Genomic DNA, 25,531 nt, shown 5'->3' with positions numbered 1-25,531 from the left:
GTAATTTCCCTAATCATTTCCCAGAAGGTTTCCTGAAAAGCAAAACAAAACAAAACAGTGTAATCTGGTGCTTATTAGAGGGATAATAGAGACAAAGGAGTTATTTTAATTAGTTAGTTCTGTTGAGTTTATGAGCAGGAAATGTCCTGAAAGAGGTGCTCTATTTGTTATAAACTATAGAAATCATAATGAGCAGCTAACTGAATATATAAAATATGGAAAATCCAAGAGATTTAACTATTTTAGAGACTTTTCTTTGGGGTGGGGAATTTAAAGGATTTCAGTATTTCTGTTTATGTCCCTGCACCACACTCCTGATAACCTTGCTTTAAATTGGGAAATAAAACTGCATCTCTTGTTGTTATTGCTTTTAAAAAAAAATAAAAAAATGTTTTAATAAAGTTTATCAACGTTACAGTTTTATTTAGTAGTCGTAATTTCCTTATAATTTCCCAGGAACTTTCCTGAAAAGCAAAACAAAACAAAACTGTGTAATCTGGTGCTTATTAGAGGGAGAATAAAGACAAAGGAGTTATTATAATTAGTTAGTTCTGTTGAGTTTATGAGCAGGAAGTGTCCTGAAAGAGGTGCTCTATTTGTTATAAACTATAGAAATCATAATGAGCAGCTAACTGAATATATAAAATATGGAAAATCCAAGAGATTTAACTATTTTAGAGACTTTTTTTGCGGGTGGGGAATTTATAGGTCTCATATTGTAAAAAGTGAGATTTTCTTGTCTTTTATATTATAAAGCAGGTTTAAGTGCTTCATAAATACTGTGAAAGTATCAAAGCACTCAATATACAGAGAAACACACACAGCCCGTATTCAGAAATTGTGCGTTTGAAACAAGCCGTTAGGATTTCTGTCCATTTGTGATGTCACAAATATACAATATTTAGACCATTACACGGTAAACATTCTAAATGTGTCCCAGTTTATTTCCTGGTTGCAGTGTATGTTAATGACATCAGCTAACAAGAAGTAAACATGGACCCAAACTACTGCCAAGCAACGCAATTCTGTTGCAATTCCGTTGCAATTCCGTTGAAATGCTCTAAAACGGAGCGTTTCAGACAGAGGGTAAATACAGGTATATTCAGGCAGACAGTATGAGGAAAATAAAGTTTTTTTTTAACATTACAGCATGTAACATGTCAGGTAGAAACACAAAATACAAGTATGAACCTGAAAATTTGCATAATATGGGACCTTTAAAGGATTTCAGTATATCTGTCTATGTCCCTGCACCACACTCCTGATTACTCTCCTTTAAATTGCAAGCCTGCAGCTTACAGTTATCCTAATACATGTATCTTGCATCTCCAGCATCCTGTCGTGTCCATGAGGCATGCACAGATAAATGAGGAGGAAGAGGAGAAGGAAGGAGGAAGGAGCCTCTGTTGATGTTGCCTCCCTTCAGATGACCTCATGCTGGGAGGAGGAGGAGGAGGAGGAGCCGGGAGTCCCGTAGCCTACCTTTGGTGGATCAAGTGGTGGACTAGTGAGTCCGTGTGGAGATACGCTGGAAGAGTGGGGAAAACTTTTATTTGGGGTACTTTCATATCCATGACATTTAAAAGGTAAGACTTTAACATATTACATAAAGTTGTTGACGGAGTTAGTAGCGTGGAGAAGGTGTAGGTTCAGCGGTAACAGTTTAAAGTAACGTTAGAGAAGTTGTCAGGAGTTAGTTCAGGAGGAATGTCGGGACATGCCCATTGAGCTGCTCCTCACAAACCAACCGGGAATGACAGCACTGTGTTTTATTTTCAACACCATGTTTTAAAAACATGCATTTCAGGGTTGTTTTAGCCTCTGTGGTCAAGTTGTTTTCGGTGTTACTTTACGTAACTTTACGTTAAATGTTAATAACCGTTACTCAAGCTCAGTTGCAATGCTAGTTAGTGATGGGAATTACGGCTCTTTTTAGTGAGCCAGATCATTTGGCTCAGTTCACCAAGAAGAGCCGGCTCTTTCGGCTCCCAAACGGCTCTTTGTTTTACCACTTCTGCCTTTATATAATTCAGCCAAATTTAGCGCTGTTTTGACCTATGATTAGTATGTGTGCATATATATCACTTAAACTATTCAATATAATTATACTAAACCTTATAATTTCCAGAATACCATAATTTTACATGCTGTTTCATTTCCGACTGTCACTCATCTTTTCTGCTATTCGTGCACTGCACCGCAACGCACCTCAGCGCAACGCACCTCAGCGCAACGCACCGCACCACAACGCATCACAACTCAAAGCACCGCAACGCAGTGCAACTCCACGCAACGTAATGCAACGCAATGCAACTCAAAGCAAAGCATCGCATCGCAACTCAAGGCATTTGCGGCTCTTATCGTTCACTTAAAAGAGCCGGCTCTTTGAACCGGCTCGTTCGTGACCGACACATCACTAATGCTAGCTTCAATCAGACGTTTCACACAGGTAGCTAGCTAACGTTTCCGTTGGGTTTGAACGGGAGCTAACGGTCACACATGGAACTGATTAACGGTTAACTGATTAATAGTTTTGATTCATTTGAAACTTAGTAAATAGCTAACCTTACACACATAAGATGAATATAGTGGAAGTAAATAGCTTATATAAATAACATTTCCTTTGACATTTCCTTCATATTTTTAATAAAATGTCAGAAAATAGTTAAAAAAGACCCTTGTCTCTTTACTTACCCTTTTTTTTTTTAAACTTAAATTTTTTTTTTTTATAGATTAATCAATTGATTGATTAAAAGTAGGGCTGTCAATCATTAAAATTTCGCAAATTATTCGCACATTTTTGGATGTATTTAAAATGTACCTTAAAAGGAGATTTGTCAAGTATTTAATACTGTTACCAACATGGGAGTGGGCAAATATGCTTGCTTTTTGCAAATGTATGTATATATTTATTATTGTAAATCAATTAACACAAAACAATGACAGATATTGTCCAGAAACCCTCACAGGTACTGCATTTAGCATAAAGAAATATGCTGAAATCATAACATGGCAAACTGAAGCCCAACAGACAACAACAGCTGTCAGTGTGTCAGTGTGCTGACTTGACTACTACTTGCCTCAAACTGCATGTGATTATCATAAAGTGGGCATGTCTGTAAAGGGGAGACTCGTGGGTACCCATAGAACCCATTTACATTCACATATCTTGAGGTCAGAGGTCAAGGGACCCCTTTGAAAATGGCCATGACAGTTTTTCTTCGCCAAAATTTAGTGTAAATTTGGAGCGTTATTTAACCTCCTTCCCGACAAGTTAGTATGACATGGTTGGTACCAATGGATTTCTTAGAAATCTCTTCAATCTTCTTCAAAATCGCAAAATTGAGTTAACGCGTTTAAGAAATTATTAATAATAATAATAATAATAATAATAAATAAAAATAATAATAATAATAATAATAGTAGTTTAATAATCATTAGATGCCAACATATCACTGCAGAATAGCCTAAATTGCTTGTTACTGTATGTGTAAACCTTTCTAAAGATCTACAGATATCCAATAGCTTTTGAAGAAATAGGTAATACTTACTGCGGAGTAACATCCTGCTCCGTAGGATGCAGATGTTTTACAAAAAGCTTCATTACTTTTCTTATAACTGTGTGGTCTTGTTTGATGCTAATGTTAGTCTGTATTTTGTGATTGGATGCGGTGGTTTTCAAACCAGTCCAGGACCCAGCCCAGATATAGTAGTAGGTTTAAGGCTACAGGACTGTAATCTTGTCCGCCCGCATAGATTGAGTCATTGATGTTTGACCACTGGCTGTATTTGACTTTTGCTGTTTTCAGCATATTTTTCAATGGAGGAAACCCCTTGTAACTCAGCCAGGTGCTTTTGAAAATCAAAGCTCTGTTTTCCCTTTCAGAAAAATTGCTTGTAAATGTCAAGATGCAGCTTTGATCTTTGAAAACACATGAAGTCATCGATTCAATGTTCTCTCTGAACAAGTGATATCAAGTCTTCATAACCTCTTGGCGTTCTACCTGCCTGCCACAACATTAGCTATTTCCTGTGTCGAGTTACTTGTCTCAATCTAGCTTCAAGGGCAATTCCGCTGTATATAGTGTTGATTTCCCGTGTTAAACTCAACAGGTGGAGCAGGCTTTGCTGCTGACAATCACGCTGACTGCCAGTTAACCTGGAGATAGTCCGTATTAACTTTCCAACATAATTTTCAGGCAATTTTACGCTGATTATGGAACCATTACAGTGGATTTGCATGCCTCTGTGCCAAGGCTAGAGCCTACCAAATTGTCTACCAACTGCGGGGTTATGAGATGTTTGCACTACAGCGCGTTCATCTTATTGAAAGTGCCACAAGAATCTGCCTCCCAGTCTCTACAGAGCCTGGTTCCCATGGTCCCCAGCCAGTTGGCCAGTAACAGATGCTGGCATCAGAGTTGCATTGTTATGGCTGAGGAGGGAAAGTTATTGGAGCCAGTGACCTGACAGACAGCACATACTGAGTCGTTGATGATAATGATTTTGTACTTTTGAAAGGGGCTACTCATTCCAATAGGAAAGCCAGATTTTTAGAGTTCAGTTGGGTTCAGGACCCCTTTAGTCAGCATGCTGTTTAACCACGATTGGCTTTGAATGAATCCTGAATGTTGTGGTGTGGGATTCTGAGGATTTGGGATTTCAGGACACTTGATACCAACGAAAACTGACCACAAATAGAAGCACCATGTCCTAACACTCCTAGAATGCTCTCAAACCTAACTTATATGGTACATACGGCTACAACTAATACTTATTTTCACTGTCGATTAATCTGTTGATTATATTCTCGAGTAGTTGTTTGGTCTATAAAATGTCAGAAATTGGTGAAAAATGTCGATCGGTGTTTCCCAAAATCCAAGATGATGTCCTCAAATGTCTTGTTTTGTCCACAACTCAAAGATATTCAGCTTACTGTCATAGAAGAGTAAAGAAACCAGAAAATATTCACATTTAAGAAGCTGTAATCAGAGAATTTTTACTTTTTTTTCTTCTTAAAAAAATGACTCACTTAATAGTTCGCAACTAATCGATTAATAGTTGCAGCTCTAATGGTACGGTTCAAACTCCTGTTTGGTTTGGTTTGGTTCGTTTATGGGCTGGTATGAAAGCTGTCATTCAAAACTCTGGTAGGTCTTGGGCTTTGTGATAGTAGATGTGGGATTTTAGCTTGAATTTGAAAGCTAAAGTACTATAATCCATCAGCTTGTCATGAGAGCTCCCAAGGAAGCAACCTCCTATGTTATCTATATGTAAGTGATCTTCGTAATGTGTACTGTAAGTGGCATTTATGTATCATTTTCACATGTCAAATTCATTGAGGTGGTTTTGGGGCATGTTGTGAAATAACGGTGTAATATTAGAAGAGAAAAGAAGCAGTTACCCCCTGAGCTCCTGGATCTTGAACAAAGCTGAGGTTGTTATGCACAGTTTTGTGTTTAATGCCATGCTGTGGGGGCGACACAATCTCCTGCAGAGAGGTAGCTGAAGTGATCATATAACAGGGCTAACACTGCAAAAGTATGATAATACTCCTTTTTCTTATTACTCTTTATTGGTCTTCTAGAAGAAGACTCATGTCATGGACATCATATATAAGTCCCAAAGTTCTGAAATACCTAGATGTTGCATTCTCAGCAATGGCATGAAGGATCATATACATGCCCACTGGCAAAGCAGCATTTTGTAATTGCATCAGCTCAAGTTTCATGAAGGCTCATGACAAGTTCTGTATCAAAATGCCTTCCCTTACCATTAAATTTCCCCTCAGGTCATCTATTAAAACATTACAGAATGACAGCCATGCATATTGAGTTGCCTTTCAATGATGGTGTTGGCAAGGGTCCTACTATGACACATTCTGCTGAATTACATATTCATTTATCCTAACATAACATTGTCTGTAGTAGTTGGAAGTCCAGGTGAGCAAGCGTGTGTATGCGTTTCTAAGGTCTGTGCATGTGCGCTCATGCTTGCATGTGTGTATCTAAAGCACGTGTGTGTGTTTGGAAGTGCTGCTTAGTAACAGCTGTTACTGATTTACATTTTTGTCAAGCCTTTTTGAAAGCCCCAGAGACAGACAGATAGAGAGAGAGAGACAGAGGTGTAGAGATGCAGAGCACCTCAGACATACCAAAGTGTGAAATTCAGTATTTGTGACAAGGTACTTGCAAAGAAGGAATTTTGTGATCAGTTTTGTTGACATTGACAAAATGAAAAAGCAGAATTAGTGTTCTTTCCAATGTGTCACGATTATTTGACCTTTGACAGCTAATGCAGTTCTAGCTGCTACACAAAAGGTCCTTTTCTTTCTTTTTTTTAAAGATTTTTACATCATTCTGTAGCTTCCCAGTGGAGTTCCTTATGTATTCCAATCCGAACATTACAATTTTGGTCAAAGTATGTATGTTTTAGCATCAAAATGCTATTTTCCCAAGCCCTTCTAAAAACGTTTTCCCACGTGACTTGACGTAGGTTTCTGCATGATGACGCTGCTAAATGTACAGTATATAATCTTGTACTCAGTGTATTAGCGTTACATACAGTAACTTAGATGGCAGTCGGCATGCTCTGAGTTTGGGGACAAGTGTACCGGCACGGAAGCTAAGCAATGTACTGCTGTGGACGCCACGCCAAACTAATTGATCGATTGCAGTGGTAGTTGCATTTTTCATAACCTTATTGATCACCTTGTTTAGCTTACTTTGGTAACCCACGTCACAACGAAACAGAAAGCTGACGGATCCGCCCTTTAATAACATGACTTCTCTGATAAGCAAGTGCAGGAGGAGAGTGTATTGTCTTCAATCGCTGTATGAATGGGACAGCACTTTTTGAAATAACATACCTGGATGGATGCAAGTAGACTGTGAGGCTCATATTTCATAAGTAGTTGTACAGTAGTAGTTGTATTTATAAGTCACCATAATGGCAGCGTAAGACAAACTAGTAGTTTTGGATACTAACGTATTCAAGATTTCAACTTCTTCTATATTTTGTTGATGTTTTTTTTATTATTATTATTCATTCCAAAATTACACTGTCCTTACTATTTTAATACCACAACACTTCTGCATGGTGGGCTCCTCCCTTTGAACAAGAAGCAATTTACAATTTCACAGTGGGACAGCCAGTCAAAGTCTGTGAATCTTTAAGTGTGGACGTTGGAACCAAGTGTAAAAAGTGTCTGATATATTCCTGTCATAACAATAAATTGTTTAAACTAATCTCATTTGGATTTGTTTGTTTGCGTCTGTAAAAGTCAGTGCACACAAAAGACTAAATAGAAGCTTGACTCATGTGACAACAGTACCTGTATGGAGTATGTATATTTATGTGCAAGGCTAGTTGTCCTCCCCTATTCAGTTATGGCATACAAACCGATAACCCACATTGCTTCCTTTGCTGTGAAACAGTTTTTTTAGACACTAAATGATATTATAAGTAGTTCACTCAGTATAGCTTAAGTGAGATGGGCTAAGAATAAACCTGCACTCCAAAATTGACAAGTGGGTATGGCTTCTTATCTGCAAAGTCCTTCTTGGTCTGAAGCCCTGTTGAATGTGCACTGACTAATGATCCTGGCTTACTAGGCATAGTGTTTCATTTTAAGTCGGCTCACTATATATGACCCTCTGACCGACAAATCTTAGCACGAGGACAACCTCTCTGCGGGTTTGCAGGAACTTCCTGTAGACTTTAAACACTGCTGTTAATGTTTTACCCTTAATCAAACAACAGGCTTCCTGGGAGGCAAATGTCGAATTGAGTGTAAGCAATAATGGTACAGCTTTATTTATTTTTTACTCCAGATGTTCATTAACACTTGATTGCTATGGCAAATCAGTAATAGTGCTAAAGTTTAATCAGCAGTGATAGCAGGAGTTAATGGCTATAACTCTGATGAGATGATTGTTGTTACTCGGCATGCTGTTAGTGCTGGCTGATGATTTCAGAGAAGGGGCGGGTTGTTGGCGTGATGTAAAGAGTGTGTAATTGTTGTGGAAAGACTTCCAACAAATTTGAGAGAAAAAGGAAAGGCTCAGAGTGGGGAAACTGGTTTGTGAAAGATTAGCAGGGAGACCCACTGCACCGTTAAGTCATTCATAAATCCTTTACACTCTGATCTGTCAAGCTTAATTAATGTAGGTTATATGTAAGTCTATGGCTGACTTTGATTTCATTTTAATCTGGTGAGAATGTGCAATCAACGTCTTGTCTTATCCCAAAGCTTTAGTTTCAGGTGTAGTCAGTTTCCACGGCCTGGGGGGAAACTGTGAGTTCAGAGCAATGATAGCCCTCTAAAACATGCCTCGACACTTCTAGAGCAACACTGCTGGGATAAAGAGACACAGTCACTGCTGAGCCAGCATGTAGGCCTGTGTCTGGATTTATTATTCATCAGTCATATTAGAAAAAGATCAAGGACAAGTGGCCTCAAAGGGCGAATCAGTCTTCCCAAAATGACAGTGCTTTTCCCACGGCCGTCTAATGAGTAGGTCAGACTTGTTATCCTTTTTAGTTTCACGCTGAGCCATGTGGCTAGTCCTCCTCAATAAGAAACTACCTGGCTTTGCCCCAAGCTAGAATTATGAATCAGCCTGTCTGTAATGGGACATTATTATTTCCCACCAGGTAAAGGTAAATAATCACAGGGGTCTTAAAGTGAATATTGGCCTGTTTTGTCATCATTAAGTTTTGAAGAATTCTTCTCTGAAATTTCTTATATTTTCTCAGACTCAAACTACATGATTATGTTTATGAATACTACCAAAGGTCATGCTTAGTGTAGAGTTGTGATGCTTTTTTTTTTTTTTTTTTAACACAGTATAGGTTGACCGATAATAACGATAATTAGGAGCAGGAAAAAGCTGATAGCCGATTAATTGACAGATATCTTATTTACTTCCGCAGCAGCCTAGTCGACTTTTTCGGCATACGCTGTTTTTAGTAAATCCGTTTTTTGTCACAATAATTCGTTAGAGACTATCCTGAAGTGTGATTTTGGTGTATTTTATCATTTGAACATTTTCTATTTGTCCCGGTGGCTTTGGATGGAGTTTTGCATTGCTGAATGTTGAGGAAAGGTCAAGCACAAGCCTTGAGGCTGCTATTATGTTTGTGCAGCATTCATTCAGATTATTCAAGCTTTTCATGCAAATGAAAACCACAGAGCGCTGGTTGGTTTACATACTAAAGTGTTATGTAACTGGTGTTTGTGTGTGGCATGTGTTTTCAAGATATTTGACAATTCGGCACTGATTATTTGTCCTCCTTGGAGCTCTGTTATCCGTCTTCTATTATTTGAAAACTCAAGCATCAAGGTGCTGTTTGTCTTTTATTGCTTACAATTGCTGTGAAACAATGATGCTGGCGCACACTCTACTGACTGCCTTCATTCGATTTTAAAATACAGTTTTAAATGCATATTTTTGTGCAATTTTGGCCGTCAACATACATATTTATGTATATACAAAAAAGCTGAATTGGTGACCTATTTTTGCAAGTTGATAGCACACTGCTCACATCAATGCAGAGGTTTTGGACCGATACCTGGCATTCAGTTAGATATGCTACAACTTTGTAGTAGGGTATTTGTAGTTCTTATGAAGTTACCTCCTTTTTTAAGTTTAATACTGTTGTACTAGCTGGGCCATTTTGTCTACCTCATGTTTAAGTTGAAAGTACTTAAAAGCTTTTTGAGTAAAGTCAAAAATAACCCTCTTTCCCCTTTTTAAAAGGATTTTTTTGGGGAGTTTTTCCTCATCCGATGAGAGAGTCATACTGTAAAGGACAGAGGGTGTCGTATCCCGTACGGATTGTAAAGCCCACTGAGGCAAATTTGTGATTTGTGATATTGAGCTGTACAAATAAAATTGACTTGACCGGACTTAACAGAGTAAAATGTTACTGAAATGTTTAGCAAGTAGACATGCCTGCATGATCTGTTAATGGGTTTTAACCGTCGGCCTGTCAAATGATACAAGCTCGGTGTAGTATTAGATTGACAAGTTAAACATTGTCTTTACTCTTTAAGGTTAGCTATTGGCATTCCAAGAGATTTCCCTTTTCTGCTCACTGTCAGATGAAGACCTGCTTCTCACAGGGTCTGAGGTGGGGGGCTGTGCTGGAAGCACTTCAAACCGGTAGACTAGCTACATAGAAATGTCTGTTCTTTTGTTATTTCCCTTCCACTCATGCGAGTGTGAATAACAACCTTTGCTTACAATGGCCGACACTGAGACAGCGTTGTCCTCCCTACCTACTCCCCACACTTCCTCCTTCAAGGGTTTGTTAGCTAACTTCCCATTGTTTTTGGACCACTTGAACTCACCGTCCAGGCCGGGCCTGTTTCCTGCGCTCCATGAATGGACAACAAAAGAATAAGATAATTATGGAGTTCACGGGAGCATTTTTAAAAATATCTGATCACTTTGAGGCAGTGTTTGATAAACCAACTTGAGGGTCAGCCGTTTCCATGTTGCTATGACAACAGTGAGGAAATCTGAGAGCGATCATTCATGTAGAATCAGTTGATGAAGAGAGCTGGCAGGGCGTTTCAACAGGCGAGAGATGAACGCACAGGGTGGAAAGTAGCTGTTTGCTGCGATCCTGGAAGAGCGGTGAAGTTGATCTGAGCTTAACGATGCTCTCTTTGTTGTGTGCCACTAACAGAGGACAAAGCAGGTTCTAACTCACCTAACTGTGTGTGAAATGCTTCCCTGCCAGAGGCAATGGGGTCAAACAATCCTATTTCCGTTCTATATATAGCTGTCTTCTCAGATGACTGCGGTATAGCTACATGGCCCCATTAACCACATGTCACGTCAGCATTGTGCAGGTGAGGATCTCCTCTTCCTCACTACCTGTATGGATTTGAACTCTATCAAGTCAGGAATGACCTGAAAAACATACATGTTGATAACCCGAGGCACCCCTTAACCACCCTGGTTTCCAATTTCTCTTCTGTGAAAGGAAGCCGTCTCTTCATTGTAAAATAGGCGGGAGACTTTTTATTGTTGCCTCGAGGCGTTTCAAGGTAACAGACGGTCCACATGTGAAGGTCATAGAGCTGACATATGCCTAGTTTAAAATGCTGGCTGTGGGGAAGCATCCTTAATCGCCCAAATACACTGATAAGGTCTTTACTCTATGTTCCTTCAGTTGCTTGGGGCATTTTGAAGCCTGTTAAGGACTTTTGATGACTAGGTTGTCTTGACATAAACAGAGAGGCAGTACCATGATTACTATACTGAGCTGTTTCTGTGGGGCTTCTTCTTGCTCTTGGGGTGTCCTGCGCAGAACAAATGTGAATGTTGAGAGTCTATTTCGTCCATTCAGCCTGTGTGTGTCCACAAAGCCCTGTGAGCCACTGTGGGACTTTCACTGCTCTGTTTTAATATTGAGAGGCCCCCTCTAAGAGGCCATGCTTTGAGGCTGATATCCAAACACAGCTTAAAAGCACTGGGATGGACCTGACTTTGAGGGCCTGAGGAATCTTGATAACCGTCTTGCTGCATACCATGCAGTCCATGACTCCTCTCTGAGGAGACTTTCTTACAAAGGTCACAGTTATATCCCCACCACAGCTTAAGCCTAGCTTGCATTTGATGTTGACTGTGGTGCCTTTGCTATTGTAGGATCCACATTTCCTCACATCTACCTCCAATAAAAACAGCCTAAGGCTTATCGGCAACATCAACACATATTGTCCTCATGCCTGTTTCAAATAATGTATTCATGAATACTGAAGCCTTGATGAAGATACGCAGACCAAAATGGCTTGTCTCTGCAGGGTAAGAATGCATCATGTTACAGTGTTATGTTGAGGATTTCTTAGCGTGCAATTAGACGTAACTGATACCCACTGTCATGTAAGTTTAATTAATGTTTGTAAAATGTCAGCAGCATCGTATTGACTATGTTGCATCAAAAACAAACACCAGCTTGCTAGCTTAAGGCTGGCATTAACATTGTTAGATTTAACAGTTTTGTTCCTACAGTGTGTGGAGAGCAACGATTTAGCCAAAACAGCACAGCACACACTAACAGATTCCATTCATGAACAACAAGAGTCCCGACTAAAAAAAACCCAGAAATCTCGCAAATATCTCGCGATCAAACGTGACTTTGCTGTAAACAAACATGGCAGACGACAAGCAGGAAGAATTAGCAATGTTACTTTTTGCACTACTGAAAATTCACAAATGGATAGATAAAGTCATGGAGACATGTTAAATAAACACTTGTGTTGTTGCCACAAATGAACAAGTTAGTCCTCTATTTCTGAGGTCCACCTTACTACAACTTAATGCTTTGCGTTTTGCATTAGCTCATGCATTAGCCACGGCCGCCATGACGGCGGTGGTCGTCCTTCCGCTTCAGTCAGCTTGGTTTTCAATTGGCCATCGTTCTTTCCCACGTGACCGTGTCATTGGCTGTCCTCATGGTTTCCCAGACACAACAGGATATGCGTCCAGGATGGACTTCCGAGCCGATTGGGGGATGTAAAAAACACTCAACATACCTCACACCACAAAAATATCTGGAAAGATGATCTTTAGAACCATCAAAAAAATCGGGGCATGACAATTGTTGGGAGGAATCGGGCCCCAAATCGGCTTGATTAGTTGCAACAGAGGATCCTTACATGTAAGACAATTATATCTTATATATGGTTTGAATGCTGGTCTCTTTGCCTATTTAGAAAGCAACGCCTGCAAAACCCCATGCTCTTATACCTGTAAATATTGGTTATATTTTAGGTTTAATTTGTGCAAAGAGCCTGTAACATATTACTAATTGTACTGTCTCCCTAATACTTGGTTCACTTCTGAAAGAAATGTTGTTGTTGCACCTCTACCAGACATTGTTGGTGTCAGTTCTATAATAACATAATCTTGATCCCTGACCATCTGTGGCATTGCGACCTAGTGTGATAGTTGTCTTTCCAATTGGCAAGAAAGTGTCAATGTCTTGTGGGGAAAATATTCACACTGTTATAATATGTAGCGCTGGCTCTATGTTGTGGCTCCCAGGAACCAAAAGACATGTTTGTTTACAATATATGTATATATATGATCACTATGTCATTGATAAATCAGTATTATTGACGACGCTGTCATCAGACATCTAACTTAGCTTTCATTCAAGTAATCTTCAGGGCTTCATTCCCCTCACCTTGGATAAAAAGGGCTAACGGAAGCACACCTCAGGATAAAAAGTGATGACTGTAGATGATGGCTGAAGACGTGGTGTCTGACTGTGTGTGTCTGGTGGCTGTGATGGGGGAGGGGGGATGGAAGGAATTTGTCATGTTGGCTGTTGGAGTTTCAAGAGGGCGTTTCTCATTTCCTTCTGGGTTAACCTGGGTGATGTTTATTGTTACTGTGGAGATGAGCAGCCTGCTCCCACACAGTAGTTCCACTGACTAGGCCAATTTAGGCCATACTATACTGAACTACACTATTCTGCATACATACAGATAGACAGACACAGTCCTCAGATCTGTTTCTTACTGCATCACACCTGGCGTTTTACCTTGCTGTCATTTTCTTTGTTCAGACACCTGTGCATTCTTGAGCATTATACTGATCCAGTTCCAGGAGTGCTGCTCTGTACTTGATCCTGCCATCTGAGCTCCATGTTATTACATCAATATTTCAATCAAAATAGACTTAAAATATACCAGACTTACATGATGATTTAGGTTATATCACAAAACATTTCTTTCTTTTAAAAAAAACATGTTTAATTTTTTTAAGCCTTATTCAGAGTTTCCCAATACTGAATATCCTACTACTGCTACAACCTGTCATTTGATTGGTTGTTGTCCACATATTTTTAGTTTACTTAAAGGCAGAATGAGTAGGCTTTTCCTAAAAAACTATGTGTAGACCCTCTCAATCATCACTGATGGCGGTGTCTCTATCTGCAGAGAACCTGCCCTCTGCATGTATTTCTTATTGTGCTGTGTTCAGGATGATTCTGTGCGTCTAGCTCCTATAAAAACGTAGCGACCAAGTGCCAGATAGTAAGCATGCATCCAAGAGGAAGCTACGGAAATGGCGGACAAATGCTACAGTTATACATTAACATTATATTGACTTAGTATTAGTTGTGTTTAGGGCTGAAACGATTCCTCGAGAAACTTGAGTAACTCAATTACTAAAAATCATCAATTCTTTGCAATAAAGCTTTGTTTATCATACATTTTCACCTAGCTCATATGACGGAGAGACAGGATTGAAACTGGATCAGTCAGTGAGGAATGTCTTTCTTGACAAGAACAAGGGCTAGAGGAAATGGTTTTGAACTGCAGCAGACACAAAGAAAAGGATGAGTTCTGAGCAGTTCAACTGCACAGATTGCTGGGCGGCCTCAGGTGACCGTGGTCACAAGTTAACCGTAGTCGCAAATTAACAGTAGTAGCAAATTACAGGGAAACTTTGCACACAGATGAGATATTTCCAACTGTCTACCATCAGTATGGGTTGATTTGGGCCCAAATTTCAAGTGCAATCAGGTGACTTAAAACAACTGAGCAGACACTTTGGTATCATCTTCTTTATGAAAACCTTACATGTCAAGTTCAGGTGTTACTAGGGAAGGGACTTGACTTTTTGGAGGTATTTTATTTAAGAGAAAAGAAGGCAAGGTCATGGTTACAAAAAAGCACCCGGCCTTCCTGAGTTTGGTATATTTTTTCCCAATTAAACCAGTTATTCCACTGAAGAAACCAGCACTATTAATTCATCTCCAGAGAGAGGGTGATGGATTGAATCTGCCAGACGTAGAATTGCATTACGAAGCCTCTCCGGGTGGATGTTATGGGTGGAATATTGAATCATTGTTTGGCAGCTTTGAATGAAATCAGTTTTCAGTACAGACTGATTGAAGGGCATTTATGTTATATTATTTGAAAATTGAAAATAACCACATGGATCAGTTCCAAGAAGGTGTGGGGTCAAATGGGGTTGGAGAGTGTGATGGGCTTGCTTTATGTGTATTTTCCCCAGTTATTTTAGAATGAAACAACAGTGCAGTAATCATGTGCTGCCTTGAAGCTGCATTCATAATCTTGATTTAGAGTTTGGCTCGGTGGAGTGAAACCTCATGAAAAGTAAATTTTTTAAGCAGTCAAGGCTGCGTTGAGGTGCAGCGGCTCATTAGGGATTTGCCCTCTACACCTCCACCTCCCATAACAGATTCAGTAGAGGCTCTGCCTCACAATGTTTCATCTGACACCATCAAGGATGAAAAAGGGAGGATCGATAGCCTCCCTGCCAGCAGCAGTAAGAGGACCTAGATATTTAAAGCCTGGCTCCTGGGGTTGAGAACTCAGTGAAGGACTGTGTGTTTTGTTTGCAGAAGGCATACCCTTATTTGGTTGAAACCATTCTTTTCATCGGAAAGATTGCTCTGCTGCTATTAATACAGTAGGGTAGCAACCCATAATGTGTTTAGAGGGTTGGAAACCAAAAATCCCACACAATTAACTGTTTTAACTGCTACTGTGTTTAGTTAAGGATGTTTTACCATTGTACAACTACATAAGACTATAAATAATTCCAAGGTAAACAAGCACATCCAGGCTGGACCTTGAGTTCATGTTATACCGCTTAACTCTAAGGATTCAAAATGCACACCAGCTTGGGAACAACCACGGAAAGCAGTCGAAACACCTACAAGTTCAGCCACATAGCATCAATTACATGAGGAATTCAGGGCATTCGACAGAGTGTTTTCCTGCATAACAAGATAGCAGAACTTGTCCTTTTCTGTTTAAATATTAGAGCATTCTTTCCATGCGCCCCTCCACTGATGACCTGCAGGATTGGGAGTGCTGTGGGAAAACTCCCAGGCGGGTGCCAGCTAAGCACTATGAAATGCGGATATACACTGTTTTTCCATTGCTGTCAGGTTTTCGAGGGCACATTTTGTATCATTTGGTTAGCTCTGGGTAAAAAATACTTGCATATGAAGATGTTTGAATTGTTTTCTTATTGGTAGGTGAATAGAGGAATTGACCTCTATGAATAGAAATAGACCTGTTTGTATTGCTGGATAATTTCCATGATTTTGCACAAGTGACAATAGATGCATTTCTGTTGTCTTGTCGTGGCTGTGAGTGACTGACTTTTCTTTTGTTTTCTTTTCTCCCAGAGGCCCTGCAGAGAGGCTTTCAGGAATCTTGCCGCCATGTTCAAGGCAGTGCTGAAGAAGAACAGAGACGGAGGCAAGGGGAGCAAGAAGGATTCAGGTATGTGGAAGATCAGGAGGGAAAACAGCAAGCTAGGTTTCATGGAACAAATACCACATACCTCCAAAGGCTTAGACACAAACTCTAATTCAGAGGTAGATTTACACTTCGGATTATCTTACTTGCAGTGTTTATAAATTAATTTCTGGAATATGGAGACTTTATATAATGTCATGGACACCCTTCTTAGTAAAGAATCAGAATGTGAAGGCTGAAGGGAGTTAGATAAAGCTAAAATAAACTGAAGAGAAAGCTGAGATGAAAGTATAAAAGCCATGTTAAATCTTGAGTGTGCACTTGGCAAACATACTGTCATCTAAACCATCATTCGCAGCAATTTGCCTGATGGCCAATAATTTAGTCTTACCTCTTCTGTCTGTGAAACGTTTTCTTTGAAGAGCTGTGTGGTTTCTAAGTGACTGACTCATGTTTAAATACCCACAGTAAGAGCTGGATAAGATGTTCACACATAAGGAATAAAGTAATATATTCTGGGTTAGTTGTTTACTCTAAACACAACAAAAAAAACATTGTCATATAACTGAAGCCAATAGCTTATACGCACGTAGCGTGACTAAATGGTGGTGGTGTACAGCTTAAACAGAAAATCCCTCCAGTGCTTCGTTTATAACGCGATATAAGCACCGTGACCATAACTCAAATGAAACTTTAATAAAGTATTTGGCACAGTACATATCTGAAAAAAGTTATTGGCCATTTTGTTTTAGCTTTGCACTGCAATTGGGTACAACAGGCCCACAACAGGGTTTACGCTAAACTTTTTTTGACGGCCAATATGGCCAATCATTTTCCAGAATTCCGGCCATATAGAACAACTACCGGACATATGTTTTAAATAGCCATATAATAGCCTACATTTGACATAACTTGAAAATAAGTTAAATGAAGAAGCAGTCTAAAAAATAAAGTAATAGGCTGGTTCGGTCTGATTACCACATTTGTCAAAATCAGTATAGTGTTGTGTGGCTTGCAGGGCTGTAGCCTACCGAATAGTTTGAAGCTTCATTCATTACGTTGACATTCAAATTATTATTAATGCCTTAACGAAACACTGAGTGCAGTCCACCTTCTCGTCCCCTCTCTGTCTCTCTGTCTCTCTTTCAAGCACACACACACTCACAGCGAGCGTGGCGCTCCTTGTCTCTGTAATTGTCTTAAGTCCAAAAGTCAAAATTTATTGAAGACACATAGATGTAATCATTATTTATATCATCGTTATAGTGGCTTGGCCCGAGCCTCTTTGTTTGTTTCGCATTTACACAGTCAGCTGGCTGTGTATGAACAATGGCTTTTTTCACACAAAAGGACGGACAGTCAGCAGACCGTGTGGAGATATTCGCTGAATTTGACAAAAAGTGTAGTGTGGAGGCAACTTTTGTATAATGTAAGTTTATATAAGGTTATTTGATATGCTATTAATTAATTAATAATTTTTTTGGGCATATTTCCCAATGGACATTTTGGCCGTTGATCGTTTAATCTGCCGGACAACTACACGTGATACCGGCTAAAAGCTGGCATATACCGGCTAACATAAATCTGACCCTGTCCCACAATGCAACATTTTAAGTAAGGTTCTCACTGTAATGGTAAGGACCTGTACATTCTGTGTAGGGATAGTGTGAAGCAAATTAACTGTAGGCTCACAGAAGCCCAGCACCAGCCCACTGCGTCTTTCAATCGCTCAAAATTCATAGAACCACAATATGTTCCTAACTGTCGGTTCAGAGCAGGATACCCTCCATCTTTTTTGTAGAGAAAACTCGGCCATTGTGTCAGAACAGATTTTCTTGTTCCTTGGAAATCTGTAGTATTTTCCAACATGACTAAACATGAGTCACGCTCAGCAATAGATTGTTGACTCGTCTCTTGTTCACATAACGGCCCCCTCCATTGATCTATCTTTACATAGCGTATGACCATTTCTGCTTATACTGCGTCTACCGGCCTGGACTTGATTTACCGCCCCAGGACTGGTTTTAACAGGTAGTCTGCTTGTTCAAACAGTCACTGTATTACATGTCTCACGGCTCTGCTCTTTCTGCCTCTGTCTGACATGACGTGATTGTTTCACTCAACACTCGATGCTTAAATTAAAGGGGAAAACATCACCTCCAGTCACCTCCGCTGCTCTCCAGAAGAGTACAAAGGGACAATTGAGTATTGTCGGCTTGTATTGCTTTATATCAAGTTGTTGCAACCTGTCTCGCATGTATGAATCACTGTGATAACACAGCTTCCCTGTTACCCAGACACCCACACCCACACTCAGGAGGGTGTGTGTACGTGAAGGCAGGGAGCAGCAGAGTTTTATGGCGGGATACAGCTCCTTTATCCCAGCCTCACTCTCCCAGTTGGACCCCATCCATCAAGCTAAAGCAGCTCTGTCTCCCTTTCTCATGCTGGGACAATAAAATCTGGCCACTCTTCTCTGTTGTTCAGGGCTCTTAAGACAGATGAGAGGTCACAGAGATACAACAGCTAGCGGTGGTCACTTTGGCCCACTGTTGTTCATGCATGGGGCACAAATCTCTACCCAATATATTTTTATTTTCAGGCTTTACGGGTTTTTTGAAGGTCAGACTCAATGAAGTGTGTGTAATTTCTTGAGAGATTATTGGCAAATCACCCGTAAAAGCCTGTAATAAATAAGAGTTATTCCTTAAATTAGCTTGATAATGTTCCTTAAATGAAGTTGATTAAGATTTTGATGAGTTATATATTGTATTAGATTCCATAGTAACAGTTATGGTAGGTATTAGTCAGGAATAAAATGTGTTTTATTCATAACAAGTAGTAAATTGCATTGACTGTGTTAAATTGCGTACCTTGCCACCCTGTGTTTACTCGTCTGCTGTCCTTGAAGAGGAGAATTTGTTAGTAAATTCAGGTCCTTCCTGGGATGTGAAATGAGATTTGTAACACAGAAGCCCTGATGGGGAAGGCCATGTTAATCAGATTGGGTACACTGCAGTGTAGTTAATGGTCTCTGAGACAAGATAGTACCATATTGGACATAAAATATTCACTGCACCTTCTGCGAGGCTTGAATAAAGATTTCATTTTGATCCCAAATGGTTTGGGAAAATTTTTTGTTTTGAAATGAAATGGCTGCCGCTTTGGAGTTTTTATTCTCTACTTTATTATACGCGGTTTTATCTTTGTGCCACTTTCAAATTGGATTATGGTCAAGGATTTGGTTGATCCAGGTTTATACCTGACAGTTGGTATCGGTATTTATCTTTTGCTTACAAGCTTATTTGGTTTGTTTTTTGCTGATGAATGGAAATTATGTTTATTAGTCAACCCCTTTGTTTTTCACAGTGCTTGAATTCTTATAGGTCAGACTGTACAGACCTTCCTTCCTTCAGAAGGACCCGAAGTACAAAGTCCCTGTAAAATCTGCTCAGCAACATATAATGAAAATCAGAGGGAGGAAAGACCTTGATAATGGTATAATTGCAAGATAGCTCAGCATATGTTGCTCATGACATGGTGGCTATGGACTGGAGGCAACTTTAAAGCAGTCAAGGAAACTTGGCCCCTGTGCCAGATACCACTACAGTCATTAGCTCTCCTTTGGGATCTCCCCATTGCCAATACCACAAAAACACACAGTTTGCTAATTTAGTCTCTCCATCATGTGCTCCTCCTAGATCCCTGCTTCTCCTCCTCCTCCTTCTCGCTCAGCTCTCCTAGACTAAATCTGTAAGGAATCTGTTTGGAATTGGCCTGTTTAATCCCTTTTAAGTCCTCTTTTTTTTTTTTAATGGTCTGCCACTCCGGAAGTGGGATGTTAGTTTGCTGTGGCCTGCTGCCTTTGATGTCAACATTTTTTGAGAGAGGTTACATTGCAAGTAGGCCTCACTGGAGTTAATAGATTTGGGACCCGGAGGCACAAGAAGATGATTATATTGTAAAGAACCAAACAGCGTTTTAATTGGTGTTCTCTTTGAGGATACAGGCCCCTCAGATTTTTACTGCGAGTCTCACCTATGACTTCCTATTAATTCACAGCAGTGTCTGGTTGTAGTTCATTACAAAGCTAATTGCTTCTTTTAAGTTGGTAGAATTGTTTTAGGACAGTGTCTTGTCATGAGGCAAGTTTGTGGGGATGTATTTCATTCTGTTTTCCTCTTGATGCAAATATTCAGTGTTCTGAATAACAGTAGTAACCCTATAGTAATTATAGGCAGATGATACCCTGTGCATAACAGTGCAGCTTCAGAACATCAAACCAAGGTAGCAAACCTGTTGATTTTCCAGTCTTAATTAATTTATGTGAGGTCCAACGTGAAAACACATGCAGACAGGGCACATGACAGTCCACAGTACATATAATTATAAGTTACATGTCATCAATTGGTTAATCTTTCCAGCCTATAGAAGGGATTGGGAGCGAAATTGAATTACGGGTCAATCAATTGGTGCATCTCAGTTTTTTTTGTGCTGGTGCAAATGAAGTAAAGCTAAACTTAAAGCTATGTCAAATCTCTTTGGTTGACTTGAAACAAGATTTAATTCTCTTTTCGACAAAAGTGGTCTTCTGTCTCTTTTATTTTTACCTCAAAGAGGCCACGCTGTGTTGAATAATACTGCTTCCTGCTGTCGCTTCTGTCCTGGGAGTATTTTCAGTCGGTGTCTGTTCATGATGTGAACGACAAAAACGGCATCTTTGACTCAGCTTTAATTGCTGTGGGTGGCTGTGTGTGACAGTGTGTGTTGGGTAATGCCTCTGAAGGCCCCCCAACTTGGGCTTTACCACTCAATGAGCTCGGCCGCTTGGGGCAGCTGTCAGACAGTTGTCTGTCTGTTGTGGGTGACTCAGTGTTAATCACACTAGCATGCATTGCCGCACACTCTTTGTGGCTGATAACAGTTTCAGCTGTTTATTCCTCCAACACACACACACACACACACACACACACACACACACACACACACACACACACACACACACACACACACACACACACACACACACAAGACATGTACACACATATGCAGCCACCAGTTGGCAGGGCTTTTCATAGTTTGTTTGGCAGTACGGAGACAGACGCAACTCAGCACCTGGCTGGACGGGAGGCAGCAGTCCTGTTGTTGACCTGACAGCACAGAAAAGGGGTGTCAACCCTACTGCCCTGATTTAACTTCCTAGCAGTGGTATCTATTTGGACAATAATTGTCCTGTATTGCATAATGATAGCATTGGCATGAGATAGATTTGTCAAGAGTAGTAAGAATAGCTTAACTATTAAAACAAGAGGGAGGAGCAAAGGATTGGTGCAAATCTTATGCTGGCAGTTTTCATTTACATGGATGCCTGATAGGGCTAGGACGATACACCTATCTCCCGAATCGATACTATCACGATACGTGGGTGACGATTCGATATGTATTGCGATTTTTAAGTATTGCGATTCGATATTATGATTTATTGCGATTTTTGTTAACTTTTTTAACACTAGATTGAATCATACACTTCTAGGGACTTTTACTTAGGAAAATATGTATATTAATACAGTAAAAATGTTTTTCAGCATGTATGTAGTCAGAGATGTCCTGAATTCAAATATATCAGTCATTGTCGGGCACAATTTTTTGATTTTTTTTCCCAGCAACCTAAAACTCAAAGAACAAATAAGTGGTATTTTATTTTTAATTTATATGGGACATGTAATGTTTTATACTTCTGGTGAATATAATCTAATCAATGTTATTTTCCATATATGTATTTTGCATATATAGTTCCCTTTAACACCTTATTTTGAAAACCAGATGTAGTCACACGAGTATATTTCCGCTAACTTCGCCAAGTCCGTCGATGGCTCTCCTTAGTTCTCCCCGTCAGCTCCGTTCTCTTTATACATCCATGGTCAGCTCCATCGGGGTCCTTTAAATGCATTTAACATAAATGTCAGTATTTGGGTGCTCTACAGTTGTAGTGTCGGCTGATTTGACCACGGAGATGTGAGTGACGGCTGGCTTGACCGCACGTCACCGCGATGCGAAAGCGTTTCCTGTCCATGCCAGAGTTAGCATGCAGCTTTAGCCATGATGTCTAGCTCTGTTTTTCCTGGCAATGTGTGAAACCCAAAGTGTTTCCATACTTTACTGTATGTGTAGTTTCAAATGTGAGGGTGCAGGTCATATACACGCAGACCCTCCGCAGCTTTCTACTTTATCATTTCGGCTCACTGCGGCAGGCTGCGGTTTGTTTTGATTGCCGGATACGGAACAGATATGACGTCACGTTACTCAGACTACAACAATAAAAGCGGTAACTTCCTTCTACCTCCACGTAGACTCAAATGAAGCAAATTTATCGATTCTGGTATTAAAAAATCTATTTCAAAATCATTAAAAAACAAATTGCGATACATAGGTGAATCGATTTTTTTTTCCCACCCCTAATACCTGAAAATCTTTTTTGATAACAACTGCATCTAATAACCAAAGTCACCTTTTAAAAGGTGATGTTTCTGTGTTCTTTTCAAATGCAGCATGGCTTACAGCTGAAGAGTGAATGTGGCCACTTTACTTTTACTATCATCAAGGTCTCACACAGCAGGGGTGTTTTTTCCTCTTCAGACAGAAAAAATATAATGAGAAGCAACTGAGGATAAGAAGAATTGCTTGAGAACGTGTTTCTGATTTGCTGCCTTGCAGAATTTTTAAGTCTGCAATGTCATTTTTAAAGAGGCAATTTCTGATTAGGAGAACCTCATTTAGATTTCTGGAAGATAAAGTGAAAGATAAAGGGATTGTTCATCATGTAGAGGAGCCATACACAAACTAATGGTGTATGTTTATGTATGTGTGTGAGACCATTAAGCACTGCACTCTGTTGCCTCAGCTGTTCTGTTGACTGGTACATGCTGTCTCTGCAGTTTCTGTGAGTTTCTTTAGTGTTTTGACACGAAACGGTGATTTGTTGCCAAGGGTCAGACAACAGCAAATTGGTTACAAAGCAGGATTTTGTTTTGTTTGTAGGAATTCACATGGTTTTTGAAATTTGAAGCACTACAATGATGATGGAGTTAGTAGGTTAAACCTGCATGCATGCTGGATTTCCTTCCGGGGGTGGACTCAATAGCCCTGCAATAAATACTTCCTTTGTAAAGCTTATAATGCCCAGTTTTTATTGAGCCTGCCAGTGGAGTGTTGATAAAGCGAATAATATTTTTGAATCAGGGGCTTCTGCTGTTGTTATTGTTTATTGTGGTTTAGTTGGGAAGCTGACAATACTAGATTTCTGTAATCTTCTTCCTGTTTTCTATAGTGTATATTTCCTCTCTGTGTTGATACAGTTAAATATTTCAGCTGACATTGCAGAGATTCCTTCCCAGTTGTCTATATTCTTTCTCTTTCCGCTGCCCTCAGGGGTTTGACATGTGGAATTTTTACTGTTATGGGAACACTTCCCTCAATAAACAATAACCACAGGTGGTTGGGCAGTTATTTGTCCAAACAAAAAAGAGCTTTTGATGGACATTTGTTTGTCCAAACAAAAGCTGTTTATAAAACACAATATAAAAATGTAATCATAACGTTTTGTTTCAGAAAAAGCTGTAGGTTTTGACAGCTAAAACAGCTTTTTTCACTAACCTTTGTTGCCCAGGATTAAGGCCTTTGCACACCTTATTTTTCGTCCAAAATTGTTACAAAAATACATACGACCTCACGTTGTGTCAATCACGTTTTCACACCGGCCCCGAAACTTTCGTCCGTCATTAAAGTTTTCGGAAATGTTTGATTTCTGCGTTTATTTCGCATCCGTCAAACGGCAAAAAAGGGTTGTTTCACCACTCAGAGCCACTGCCCGTGCAAACGTCATCATCCAAAATGGCATGATAAACATTCACTTTGTCTCCCTGCACAAAGCACTTAACAATATAGAAATAAAAGATACAGAGATGCAGAAATTAAAAAACTGTAGCAGGTGATTGCAGAACAGCTTGTAATCAGGGATGGTCACAAAATAAATGATGTATGAAAGATTAAACGGTAGTGATTGTGCTCTAGGAAGCTAATGATAGCTTTTTGCTAATGTACAGTCATTCATTAGCCCTGTTTAGGGCTAGTGCTATCCATTGCACCCACGTAATTATTTCCGTTTTGTCTTGTATTGCGAATTTTAGCAACAAATAGAATAATAAAACGCATTGGACTCAGTGGGCAAGGTTTCTGTGCGTACATTTTTTTTTATCGGATGATGAATTGAAAAACTGCATACTAAAAATACAGACTTGATGTGCAAAGACCTTTAAACTAGCGGTTTCTTGTGGGCTATCAGAAATGGAAAAGTTCCATCTTTGTTCATAATGTGAGTCAGAATTAACCACAGGCTGTCCTTTGAAGGCAGCAGCATTAGCTAAATACTAAAACACTCAACAGGCTTGCTTTTGCCCTACAATTTTCTCTCACCCTTGGTCTCTTAAATGTGTGCCAGCCACTGTAAGATGATGACTTTTTTCTGAAGCCAACGGATGTGCTTCATGTTATTAATATGGGTGACAAAGGTTTCTTTTTAAGAACTTTGTTAATAGTCTGAGGTGCAGTCTTCCAACAACACCGGGTGCAGGATCACAGTGAACTCCCTCACTGACAGATACATGGTGGCCGACCATCCCCTCAGACATTAACAAACACTCCTCAGGTCAGAGTCTGCCCACAGGTTCTGGTGTCAGACTGCCGGTGTTAGCCTGGTTCTTCTCCGTGAACAGCTGGGTGGCAGCCTCCTCTAGCCATATCTACCGCAGCCATTTTGAGACACGCTCCCTCCTTGTCCTGCGGCTTGTAAGGGAAGTCAAAGAAAACTCCCTCGCTGTGCTCTTCCATCGGGGGTGGAAGATTTAACATTTTCTTTTATTAGGAAAACGGCTTCGCTTACACCAAGAGTGTGCTCCAGGTGAATATAGGAATGCATCATGTAGTGCTGGCGTAGTTTCTAGATGAAAGTTGTAGAGGCCATTTGTTGCAAAAATCAAACTTAAATCAAAGGGCCACTGATGCCCCATAGGTTTGTGTTTTACGCAGGCAAAAGAGTCCATTGTCCATGCAAAATGTATGTGTTTTTTGATGAATTATTAATTTTACAAAAAAGCAAGCAAACAAAGCACAAAGAAAACATGGATGTGGCTGCCTCTCTTATTCTGGTAATAAATAAAGGCTACTAAACAAGAAAATAATTAAACTAAACAAATAATTAAGAAAAGAAAACACTAT

The 25,531-nt window shown here is 39.8% G+C and overlaps 2 protein-coding genes across 5 annotated transcripts in view; one reads left to right on the top strand and one right to left on the bottom strand.

Moving 5' to 3' along the window:
• The window catches only part of LOC141782758 (activin receptor type-1-like), a 201,142-nt gene extending 197,342 nt beyond the window's left edge, over positions 1-3,800 (bottom strand). Inside the window, exon 1 of the mRNA XM_074659450.1 lies at positions 3,795-3,800. The gene's annotated coding sequence lies outside the window, so the exon portion shown is untranslated. The remainder of the gene's footprint in view (positions 1-3,794) is intronic.
• Positions 1,423-25,531, top strand: part of LOC141782757 (protein TANC1-like) — a 119,335-nt gene continuing 95,226 nt past the window's right edge. For 2 of the 4 annotated variants that reach the window (XM_074659448.1, XM_074659443.1), the window contains exons 1-2: positions 1,424-1,586; positions 16,186-16,282. In XM_074659448.1, coding sequence (XP_074515549.1) covers positions 16,222-16,282 — 61 coding nt within the window. In that variant the 5' untranslated portion in view covers positions 1,424-1,586; positions 16,186-16,221. Of the gene's footprint in view, positions 1,587-16,185; positions 16,283-25,531 lie in introns of all 4 variants that reach the window. The other 2 variants (XM_074659446.1, XM_074659445.1) reach the window with 2 other exon arrangements.

The sequence above is a fragment of the Sebastes fasciatus genome, chromosome 14, assembly GCF_043250625.1.
Source record: "Sebastes fasciatus isolate fSebFas1 chromosome 14, fSebFas1.pri, whole genome shotgun sequence".
NCBI classification, from domain to species: domain Eukaryota; kingdom Metazoa; phylum Chordata; class Actinopteri; order Perciformes; family Sebastidae; genus Sebastes; species Sebastes fasciatus.
The sequence above is the reverse complement of the archived record's forward strand: the minus strand, read 5'-3'. Positions and strand labels throughout refer to the sequence as shown.